General features: G+C 39.1%; 1 protein-coding gene across 7 annotated transcripts in view; it reads right to left on the bottom strand.

Annotated features, from left to right (window-relative positions):
* Positions 1-292: 292 nt before the first annotated feature.
* The window catches only part of tle3a (TLE family member 3, transcriptional corepressor a), a 45,550-nt gene continuing 33,671 nt past the window's right edge, over positions 293-12,171 (bottom strand). For 4 of the 7 annotated variants that reach the window (XM_028448871.1, XM_028448870.1, XM_028448868.1 and 1 more), the window contains exons 10-21: positions 11,326-11,448; positions 10,668-10,718; positions 9,820-9,972; positions 9,253-9,385; positions 8,995-9,170; positions 8,842-8,915; positions 7,890-8,139; positions 6,551-6,798; positions 5,851-5,998; positions 4,842-4,992; positions 3,302-3,378; positions 293-1,525 (exon numbers count right to left, since the gene is read on the bottom strand). In XM_028448871.1, coding sequence (XP_028304672.1) covers positions 1,418-1,525; positions 3,302-3,378; positions 4,842-4,992; positions 5,851-5,998; positions 6,551-6,798; positions 7,890-8,139; positions 8,842-8,915; positions 8,995-9,170; positions 9,253-9,385; positions 9,820-9,972; positions 10,668-10,718; positions 11,326-11,448 — 1,692 coding nt within the window. In that variant the 3' untranslated portion in view covers positions 293-1,417. The remainder of the gene's footprint in view (positions 1,526-3,301; positions 3,379-4,841; positions 4,993-5,850; positions 5,999-6,550; positions 6,799-7,889; positions 8,140-8,841; positions 8,916-8,994; positions 9,171-9,252; positions 9,386-9,819; positions 9,973-10,667; positions 10,719-11,325; positions 11,449-12,171) is intronic. The other 3 variants (XM_028448873.1, XM_028448872.1, XM_028448869.1) reach the window with 1 other exon arrangement.

Below are 12,171 nucleotides of genomic sequence, written 5' to 3' on the forward strand. Positions count from 1 at the left end.
TACACATTACACACAATAATGATCAAATAACCATATCCTACTTATTTCCTCTTTCTAGTTGAAATATAACGCAGTGTAAAAATGTCCGAGGTGCACTAATCCTGGCTACTCTGTATTTCTAACATGAACAAAAACTAATTCTAGAAAAAAAAATAATCTGGGGTCGTCGGACATTTGTGATATAAAAATGGGGTCACGACCTAAAAAAAGGTTGGGAACCTCTGCTTGAATATCTTGATGGACACGTAGCCTAAATCACAACCAAGGCAAGAGTGAGTAACTCCAGTCAGAATCGTATTTATATAAAACATTTTATTGATTTATTAACAACTGTCAACTGTACAATCCTCATTGATGATGACGACTGGTGAATGCTACACAGTCCAGCATGTGTTTAAGCAGAGACCATTCCTGGCTGCGAGCAGAATGTGACGGAATATCAGGAAATGCCAAAGAAGAAGAAGAAGAAAGGTATATCCAAGGTGTCAGGTGTGGTCATGGTGCTGGTCTTAATGGGCCAATAATACGAGTGCAAGTCACAAGCCGTTAAACAAGAGATGCGGTAACTAACAATGGTGTAGTGATGATTTAGTTTTTTCAGTTTAGACTGGTCCAGATCAGCTCCAGATCATCCTTTAAAGCCTTCGTTCAGTGATAGGTCTTCATTTCAAAGTGATATTTCATTTGTCGATGGTTAAAGGGGAGACCAAACATCAAACCAGAATGTTCCCCTTTGCTCAGGGAAAAAGCTCCTTTGAAGAATTAATTACCCACTGCATAAATCCACCAGACAAATGTTTCATTGATGTCAAAGCAAACAGTGAAAAATCTGTGGTCTGGAAGAAGAAAAAAAAAATCCAAATTAGATTTCCGTAAAGGTCATCATGGACAGCCGATGTATAGAAAAAAAGGCAGAACTGAAATAGAATATCCTCTCACAAAGTCCTAATCTAATTTCCATTCCCGGAGGGGATCGAAAATCACGGGGAGAACAAGAAAGAACCATCACAAGTGTAACTGGACACCAAAATATAAATCTATAAAAGGCCTTTTATTACTCCATTATGTACACTTTTCACAGGACCTCTGAGGGAAAACCTCCACGGCGAAGGAAACGGCGCTTCATGGAACTTTAATCTCCATGTTATGAAACAGAAAAATCCCACAAGCAGAAAAACAGCAAGACAATATTTTCTTCTTCGTGCCTTCCAGAAGCTGCACCTGATGTCCAAGTGTTAGTCGTATGAGTTAGAAATAAGGGCCACGACCAACGGCCCCATCAACCACTCCATTTTCAGACTGGCACTGCCAAACGTCCTGCCCATCCACTGCTGGGCTACCAAGGCTACCAGGGCTACCAGGGCTAACATCCATGCTGTCTGTGTGAGGGAAGGTCCAACATCCACGTGTTCCACATCTAATAGATCACTTCGTACACGGTGGCCTTCTTGTCTCCAGAGCCGGTCACGATATATTTGTCGTCTGTGGAGATGTCGCAGCTGAGGACGGATGACGACTCCTTTGACTGTTTGGAAAAGAGATAAAAAAAAAACACAACAACTTCAGTCTTAGAGGAAGGTTTAGGGTCAATTATCATTGTAATCACGTAATTCAGTGGTTCTTAGACTTTTTTTTGGCTCAAGTACCCCCTTTTCCTTATTTCTGAATCCCAGTCCCCCCTTTGTCCCACTACAACATTTGGCCTAGGAAACTATTGAAAAACAACTATAGATCTTAACGATGGAATAAAAGAGTGATAACACACATTTTAAATAATCTCATTTGGTAAATAAGTGGAAATAAACAGTATTTAATGCAGTGGTTTCCAACCTTTTTGGATTGCGACCCCGCTTTGATATCAAGAATTTCTGGTGACCCCAAAGACATTTTTTTCTAGAATTAGTTTTTGATCATTTTTTAAGTCATATATATATTTTTTTTTTTTTTTTTTTACTGTATTTTAGTTGAACTAGATGTATATTTCACAAAGTGAAAGTATATAAATATAGATGTTTAAGATTGTGTGTTTTAATAAAAAATTATTTCAAAAACAATTATATTATTAAAATTTTAAATATATTTTAATTTTTCAGGAATTTCACTCCACACCGTTTAAACTCCAGGTGACCCCCACATGGAGTCCCGATCCCAAGTTTGAAAAACACTGATTTAGTGGCTCCTGAATAGATTTATTTCTATAGCTTTGATCATTTCTGGTCATCTCACACCTGGGGTGGGACCAAGACTGACTTTATTTGTTAATTTTTCCTCTCTTTCTCTCAAGTACCCCCTATAGTGCCATCGGGTACCCCTCGGGGTACACGTATCCTAATTTGAGAAACACTGGCGTAAGTGATCATTAATTACAATTATGGAGTAATTCTAATTCTAACTGTATTTTTAAAAATCTGTTGCTGTCATAATGATGAGTTCATTTTTAGTTTTCAAATTTTTTCTTCATTTTTTTCCTTTTTTGTCTGCACATGCTGTCGAATTGTAATTGAGTTTAGATAATTTACTTGATTTATAATATAACACAAAACTGGGGAACCATGTTACAGTTCTATGTACAGTTCGACACATATGTAGTTAACAATTATTAAAATGTGTTTCATATCAAGCTTTCCCACATTTGACCATTTAAAACATTTAAATCATGGGGTATACTGACACCCACACCAAAAATATTAAAACCTATATTTTCATTGATTATGAAGCCTAACAAGGTAACCAATAGATAAGAAGGAAATTAAATGATATATATTTGTTTTTAGTGTATTTTACAGCTGGTTTAGGACCCGTTAGCATAAGAGATGCTAACAGAAAGCTAACACAAGAGAAAGGTTAACTTTTATTATTTTATTTATTTCAGGCTCAGTAACTGTAACAGAAATTTAGTAATTAAGAACGTAATTGTAATTTACTTTCTGAGGATACATTTCTTTTTGTAATTTAGTTATAATTAGAAAAAATGCTGGTCACTGTAATTGTATTTGAACATGGGTAATTGAAAATGTAATTGTAACTGAAAAATGTAATTGACCCCAACCCTGCTTTGTAGGCAGTTAATACAGAAAGCTTCATTTAAATTTAAGTAGAGAACATTATCTGACTTCAGGGTCAAAGAAAAGCTACAGTGGCATCAAACTCTGGCCCAAAGGCTTTAAAACGACTTTCTTGTCAGGTCAATAACTCAGGTTTAGTTTTTCCTGATAGGGAAGTGCAGTCACTGCCCTTCCTCCTTCAGAAAGCTGTGCATGCATTTGTTCTGGCTGCAGACAGACTGCATTGATTTGCGTACCTGGAAAATGCTGGCGCCGTATGGAGTTCTCCAAGCATTTAAGAGGTTGTCCTTCCCGGTGCTTACAAACCATTTACCTGCAAAGCAAACAGCAGAGTCATCAGATTATTTTAAACCAGGAAGTGGTCTGGGGAATAACAATAAATAAAAAGGTGTAACTTTAAAAAAATGTAAAGGGGCAGTATTATGAAAATTCATTTTATAATGGTTTTGCTACAGCGATATACATTCCTTTAGCCTCATTCAGAGGGCCAACGTTGAAAAAGTTCTGTTTCCTCCCTCCCTCGTTATTCCATATTTTGTAAAATGTCTGCTCAATCCTGGCTCCTCCTACCCTGTAAGAATGTGAGCTCCTCCCTCTCAAACTACCTCACATGTAAAACAAACATAGCGACGGCAAGTTGATATTACAGATAATGTCTTTACATTCAGTAGCTAATCCAGTGTATAATAATAATAATAATAATGCATCAATTTTATATAGCGCTTTATCATAGACACTCAAAGTCGCTTTACAGAATTAAGGTATTATTCTTTCACTCCACACTTAGTGGTGGTAAACTACTATTGTAGCCACAGCTGCCCTGGGGCAGACTGACAGAAGCGAGGCTGCCATAGTGCGCCATCAGCCCCTCTGACCACCACCAACACTCACTCACACACTACATTCATACTAGGCAATGTAGGTGAAGTGCCTTGCCCAAGGACACAATGACAGATACCACTGGGTGACTGCCACCCCACTGTGGCACCTGGAATTCTCAGTGGTCTCCCATCCAACTACTAACCAGGCCCAGATGTGCTTAGCTTCCGAGATCTAATGGGATCGGGCAATGACAGGCTGGTCATAGATAAACCGAAGAGCGCTCACAACAGTTCCACTTTTAGTAGCCGTTACACAACCTTGTATTGCCTTTATGGGATGATCTGATGTGTTTGTGACACAATGCAATGCAGTGACTGGACAAAACTGCGCTGATGAAAAGAAAGCAGCGTAGCAGCTCACGTGAGTGTTTGAAACAGCTGACTCAGCCGATAGTTGAGAGTTTACTTCCCTGTGACGCCGAGCAGCGATCACAATCAGTTTCATTTTTAGTAGCCGTCATACTGCCTTGTTTCACCTTTATGGGATAATCTGACGTGTTTGTGACCCAATGCGACGCAGCTGTTGGACAAAATAATGGACTATCGTCTTAAATGGACTATTCCTGTGGTTAGTAGATATGAAGAGGAGAGGGAAGACTGTTAATGATTTACTGCTGCTGCTGTGATAAATAAACACACGCTGAAGCAGTGTGTGAGTTCACGCCCACTCATTCATATGCATGAAGGCCAAAAAACAGCCTGTTTTTAGGAGCGCTCTGAAAGTGACTTTTCAGAGGCTAAAACTGCAGAAAACAGGTGAGTTTGGGAAAATAAACCTCAAATACTATGTTGTTGGGGTTCTTAGAACAAATGGAGATGGGTGAAAATCAGCATAATACTGGACTTTTAAGTGCAGAGAAGTTAAAGTTGAATGTTACTGTGTGTTGGTTCTTACCGCAGTAGGCGAACTTGAGAGACAGGACACAGCTCTCGTGCAGGTGAAGCTGGTACTTGTCAGGCTTTGAATGGTGGAGAACCTCCACGTTGCTGCTCTCCATCCCCACAGCCAGCCATTCTCCAGTCGGACAGTACCCCAAGGAGAAGATCTGAGAACGAAACATGAGTGTAGGTTCATAAAACTTCACATTACGTCCTCTATTACCCGTGCGACTCCAGGGATGGGCAACACTATCACAGCGGGTGCCACAAAAATGTGATCGTATCTGTCACATGATCAATATTCATGTCAGCATTCACAATAGTGACCCATCTGAGCATAAATTCAGGGGGAAAAAAGGGTTTTGTCATTTTTTTTGTCTTTGTTCGTGGTTTTGTTGTTTTGTCAGTTTTTACTCATATGTGTGGTTTTTGTTATTTTTTTGTGTTCTTGTTGTAATTTTGTGTATTTTTCTGTCATTTTCTGCATTTTTGTACATTTGTATTATTATTATTATTATTATTATTATTATTTATCTTATTTTATATTTTTCTACTGTAATGTGTGAACTTGTATTTAATCCGTATTTAATTAACAGTCTTAATTATGTATGTGTTAATTATTTTTATTTGTAATATTTTTTGAGCCTCGGTAATGAAAATAATTTCCCCCAGGGATAAATAAAATATTTCTGATTTTGATTCTAATTCCGATTTTTGTTGTCTATGTGTGTGTTTTTGGGGTCACTTTCTGTATTTTTGTCATTTTTCTGTCATTTTGTGTAATTTTGTTGATAGTTTGTATGTCTTTGGAGCTGTCCTGTAATGTGGTGTTGTTTTTTGTGATTTTGCATTCGTTTTGTTTAAGTGTTGTCATTTTGTGTATTTTTTTGTGTACTTTGTGCATTTTGCTGTCAATTTGTATGTTTTGGGAGTTATTTTGTGTAATATGTCGGGCTGTATTTTCCTTTCAACTTCTTGAAATACAATTTTTGGGAATTTGCAGCCAGTCCATCTCATGGCTCTACCTGTGAAGTGAAGTCATGCTGCTGCAGTTGTCGTCCCTCCCTCAGGTCCCATGAGCGAACAGTGTTGTCGAGACCACCCGTCCACAACTTGGTGCCATCGTGGGAGATGTCGATACAGCTCGCACCGTCCGTATGACCCTGAAACTGCCTACAATCAACGGCAAAAAAACATGTGTCAACGCCTTCTTTAAGAAGAAAATGTATAGAATTATAGGAAATGAGAACAAAAGTTCACAAAAAGATGACTCCGCAAACCCGCAGTGCGATCAAACAAGCACGACAACAGAAATACACAAAAATTACTCCAAAAAACACAAAATGACAACATAAATACACATTTTAAACAAAAAACAACAAAAATGCAATCATAACAAACAAGTCAACAACAAACATACACAGGATGACAGGAAAATACAAAGAATTACAACATTGCAGGAAAATACAGTAAAAGATACAAAAAAAAAACACAGAAAATACTGCAAAAACACACAAAAGTATATACAAATGAACAAAATGACAACAGCAGTACACAAAATTACTACATATAACACAAAATGAATACATATAACACAAAAAGACAAAAAAAATGCACAAAATCGACTCAAAAATATACAAAATTACAGAAAATTAGAACAAAAATTCAAAAAAGATGACTCTCAAGAGCATTTTGGTTTGTCAGGATGAGTTGTTGTCCTCCCACCTAACGAGAGTCTGGTTGTGCAGGTCCCAAACGGCGATGTTTCCATCGCTGCAGCAGGAAAAGCAGACTTTGGCGTCAGGGCTGATGGCCAGGGCGTAGCAGGCCGGGGCAGAGGAGGTGAGCTCAGCCTTGATGCGTGGTGTCTGAGAGGCCAGGTCCCAGATGGTCAACGTGCTGGCCTCGCCCCCGACGATCAATGTGCGACCATCAGGCAGCAGCTTACAGGAGCGGATGTAGTTATCCCTGTTCTGTTGCACAGAGGACAAAGCAAATCGATGTGTGTTCAGAGCAGCAGGGAACACGTACAGAAATTAGAAACAGGAGAAGTTTTATAATAAATAAACCAAAGGGTTAGGGTCAATTATAATTGTAATTGCTTAATTGATAATTAATTACAATTATGGCGTAATTAAAATTGTAATTAAATTTTTTTTTTCATCTGTAGGTGTTGTAATCGTAATTAAAATGTAATTGAGTTCAGATAATTTACTTTGTAAGTGTAATTGCCATAAAAAATTAATAGAAATTGTCAGTCAGAATCTTCTATGTACAGTTCTACACACATGTAGTTCACAATTATGCTCCATATCAAGCTTTTTCACATTTCACCATTTAAAAAAAATGTATAAATCTAAGGGTATACTGACACAAAAAAGGCTCAGATGCCCTCACCAAAAATATTAAAACCTATATTTTCATTGATTAGGAAGCCGAACAAGGTCATCAATAGATAGGAAAGAAATTAGATGATAGATATTTGTTTTTAGTGTATTTTACAGCTGATTTAGGACCCAATATCAAAAGCTAACACAAGAGGAAGGTTAAGTTTTATTAGGTTATTTATTTCAGGCTCAGTAATTGTGATTAATTGTAATTTAACTTTACTAATTGAGAATGTAATTGTAAAAAATAATTGTAATCTAATTGTATTTGGGAAAAAAAATTTTTTGGAGGGAAACCATCTGCATCACATCTTTTGTTTATTGTAATACTGTTTTTTGTATTATTGCATTTGTTTGAAATAAAACAGTATATCAATAAAACACAAAGGAGAACTAAACAAAGCTGAATGTTTCAGTATCAGGATCCTAATGATCAGGAAGTGTTGTGAAATGCACTCAGCGGTTGTTGCCAAAAGCCTTCCATCTACTATAGTACATACAACTGCTGACTACATGCATCCGCTGCATTTATGCACTAATACGTTTGCTGTCAAGTTGTCACGACCAGTGTATACCAGAGGATTACTCCATTGTTAATGGAATGAGGTTCTGTATAAACAGTTTCTTTCTACACAAAGTTGGTGTTGAGTGGAATGTAAATCAGAGGAAGTTCTTACCAGACAGTCCAGTTGGGACACAGGACTCTTGCTGCCGGGTTGGCTGATGTCCCAGATTTTGACGCAGCCTTTACCACCGGTGTAGACGTGACGAGTGGGGTTGCTAATTGTAACGGCGCACACCACCTCCCCGTGGCTCAGCGTGTTGATCTGACGGGCGTGACGTGGAATGCCCGGGCCAATCAGAGCGTCGGGCGGGAAAGGAACCGGCTGCATCTGGCCATCGGCGCTGACATGGAAGGAGTACGCCCTGAAGGAGGAGCCACAGTTTTAGTGAGTGTCACTACTTTACAGTGTTTGTTCAACACAAAACAGCCATCATGTGATTTTACACAACCAGGGTTGGGGTCAGTTATAATTGTATTTGTGTAATTGATAATTAATAACAATTATGGCGTAATTATAATTGAAATTGTAATTTTAAAAATCTGTTGATGTCATAATCGAAATTAAATTGTGATTGAGTATAGATAATTGACTTTGTAATTGTAATTACCATGAAGATTCTAATTATCTAAATTATAATTTAACGCAAAACTGGGGAACCATGTTACAGTTCTATATACAGTTCTACACATACTGTATGTAGTTGACAATTATTAAAATATATTTCATATCAAGATTTCCCACATTTTACCATTTAAAAAAATTAAATTGAGGAATACACTGGCTCAGATAACCACACCATAAATATTAAAACCTATATTTTCATTGATTAGGGTTAGGGTTAGCTCTGATTTGATCTAATATCGTTGGTGGCAGCTTTAACTTTAAGTGGTTCTTGGTTTGGTTTGTTCATGTTTAAGCATGTGAACATATTTACAACCCCAATGAGACATACAGTATAACATTACATGTAAAACATGCATATTTTGTGGTCTTAAAGAAAATCTTAAAATACATAAAATCTCAGCATTCCAAGCATTAAAATATTTGAAGGTATTAAACGTACGGTTTCCCCCCAGATATGGACGTAAGGCTGGCAGGAAGGCCTGGTGCTCTCATGTGTGTGTGAGGATCAAAACCCTGAAACAAATCACAATGGAATGAATGTCAAAGTCCAACATGGTTCTTAGTTTTGTCGTGTGAAACACAGCTTTGTTACCATGGGAGAGCGGCCGTACGCCGCAGCAGCTGCAACGCTCATCTGTGGAGAAATATGCAGGCCGGCGTAAACCCCTGGACTCGTCAGGCCTCCGTTCATTTCATGATGGCCCATCATGGCAAAGGGGGTCGGGTAGGATCCTGCGATGGACAGGGGGGTCCGCAGAGCTGGGGCTGCTACAAAAGAACGATACGGATATGGAGATGCAAAAATGTAGCCTTGGGAGAGGATAAAGACAATGAATAAAACGCTACCAACCCAGAGCCTCCATGCCTGGTGGTTTGCCCAGGATGGGCCTGAGCCCAGGAGTTGAGCTGGTGCCAGGGGTGGGGGCGTCATTCCGAGGAGTGGGAGTGTTGGATTTGAGGCCAGGCGTGGAGGATTTGTCATTCTGTGGAAGGAGCGAGACAGCAAACACAATCACAATCCCAGAAAGCAGACTGAACATAATCCAATCTAATTCTGACAAGCCTCGTTGTCCTGCAGAGCCATAAACTGCTATTTATTCTCAAACATATTAGGGTCACAATAGAGTTGAAGCTGTTTTCATCCCCTTTACTGCTTGTGCTTTAATCTTTTAGCAAAGCAGAAGGAAAAACCCGGGAATAGTTAAATACTTTGAGCAGACCTGACTGATCCTGATGCAGGACAATAATATCCCTGACGTGTAGTCATGCATTTAAAGCACAGACAGCCATTCCTAATCCACTGTGGAGAACATCCTACATATATTTGCACACATCACTTTGCTTTCTCAGCCCCACCCACCACCCCCCACCATTCCCATTCTGCCCTAATTAGTCCTCAGCCCCCATCAGGTCTTACATGACTGATCTCTTTTGCCTTTGAGGATGGGGTGCTGGCAGAGGACGCCACTGATGCCGGACTGTTGGGCGTGTCCTTCTTTGGTGGGCGGGGCTTGTCAATGCCATTTTCAGGTGGTGAGTGGGCGGGACTTGCCCGTGGAGTGGCAGGATCCTGGAAAAACACACAAGAAAAGATTTTTATAACAATATATTGTACTGTAATAAATACAATACAAAGCAGGTGCTGATTTCCTCCATCAAAGACATCCACAGAAATAGCAATATATACATAACATTACATATTGTTATTGCATAATTCTATATATTGAGGGAATCTGGACAAGGTTTTCTTTATTTTGTTTTCTTTATTTTTTGTTTAGTTTCTTTTAATTTAAATATTATTGCTATTATTCATATATTTATTATCTAAGGGATTGATATCTATGTGTATTTAACCCATTTGTGTATATGTATCAATATGCCCATCGCAAGGGGAATGGACTTGTGGCATTAAAAAGGGGGGAAAATGTGTGCATAATAGTGTGTAGTAAACTACACATTTGACTGTAATCACTAACCACACATGAATAAAAAGTTGATCACCAAAAAATTTTTTTATGATTAGCAAACAATTACAAAATAATAAAAACATCAAATTTAAAAAAGGTAGAATAATTCAACTACAAAGTATACCTACAAACATTTATCATAATTACTTCATAGGTACACATGAAGAAAATAAACTAAAACAAAATTACCGCCTCTTTAAAAAACAACAAAAAACATTATACTTTTTTTCATTTTTTTGCCAGGGCTAATGGAAGTGGTCAATAAAACCCACAATAACCTCTGGTTGATGTAGCTCACCTCATTAGAAACATCTACCACCAGGTCGTCGCTTTTCTCTCCATCGCTGTCCTGCAAACAGATCAAACAAGTCTGTTAAAAATGTGCGAAAGATGTGGATCCACAAGGTGAAGACGAGGACAGTCTGTGGAATTAAGCCCCTCCCATTTCAGGAAATACGCTCACGAGTATTCATTTTCTTGGTCAAATCAAATCAAAGGACTGTATTCGAAATGTCACACTCTGAACTATCCACTATAGACTCAATAAGTATATACTGTCTACTATATACTATATGTATGATTAGCATGTTAAGCTAAGTTTCCCAAGATGCATTTGGAACCCAAAAGAACAAAAACCTGAATCACACTGAGGCTAAATATCTCTGTTGATTCTCCACTTTTGAAAATCTGGAAAACATTTTAGGTGAGAATGTGACCAAATAGAATGTCAACATGTGGTCATTTGATCCATAAAACTCGCAGAAACACATTTCAGACATTTCCGTAGCCCTCCATTGTGTTACTGACAAAACTTCATGTTAACTTCAAAATAAGAGCCCTGTTTACTATTTTCAATGGACTGAAGGCAAAATAATGCATTTTGTTAGGCATAGATCCACAGTGGAGGATCCCTTTAAGCAAACTGCTCTGATTCATTGACTCTGTTAGTGACTTACGTATCTACTCATGCTGTCTTTTTCCTCCACTTTGCGTTTCTTGGAGTCCGAGCTGTAGTCGGAGGAGCTGCGATGCTTCTCACTGGCTGTGCGTAAACTTTCCGATGGCGATATGGAGTTATTCTGCAAACAGAGAGCCAAGCACACTTTTAATCAGTCTTATCGCTGCAACTCATTTCTCCATTAGAATTTCACAGAGAGTGCACACAGTGCCAATGCAAACACTAAAAAGGCTCATTCACAAGATGATGGCTGAGGCAGACTCTTTAAATGCAGCTGTGGGCGCCCTCCAAACAGTACCCTGACACCAGCCAAGCCCAGTCACACACACAAGCTGGTCCCTGGACATAAAACATAAAACAGAATGGGCCGTTATCTGAACTGAAAGGAAGAGGGCTTGTTTTCTGAGCTGGGCTCCCTCCTCCTCCCCCTCCTCCTCCTTATAAGAGGACAACAAACAGCCTCACAGGGACATGAGCAGTGTGTTGTGGCTGAACAGAGAGTCTTTTCTCTGGAGTCGTTCAGGCTGAGCGTGAGAGATAGATGATGGGAGGAGAGACAGAGGGAGGAACTATAGGCTGGGTGTACTGGGCATGGATTGTTGTGGTGTGCCTGGGCACCATGTCAGCTCAGGCTTTGAGCGATGATAAAAAGGAGAATTTAGATCGTGCCAGTGGGCAAGGCAGTGTGGGACTGACTGGTGCTTCTTCATCGAGGCCGCCCACACAAGCTGGAACAGATCCCTCCAAACGCCAACACGATGGCAGGCACCGCGCACACATCCAGAAGCTTTCTGAGGTTAGCCTGGAGAAGCTGCCAAGTTTTCAGCAGAGGCTCCATCAACAA

Source organism: Gouania willdenowi, chromosome 6 (genome assembly GCF_900634775.1).
Source record: "Gouania willdenowi chromosome 6, fGouWil2.1, whole genome shotgun sequence".
Lineage (NCBI taxonomy): Eukaryota > Metazoa > Chordata > Actinopteri > Blenniiformes > Gobiesocidae > Gouania > Gouania willdenowi.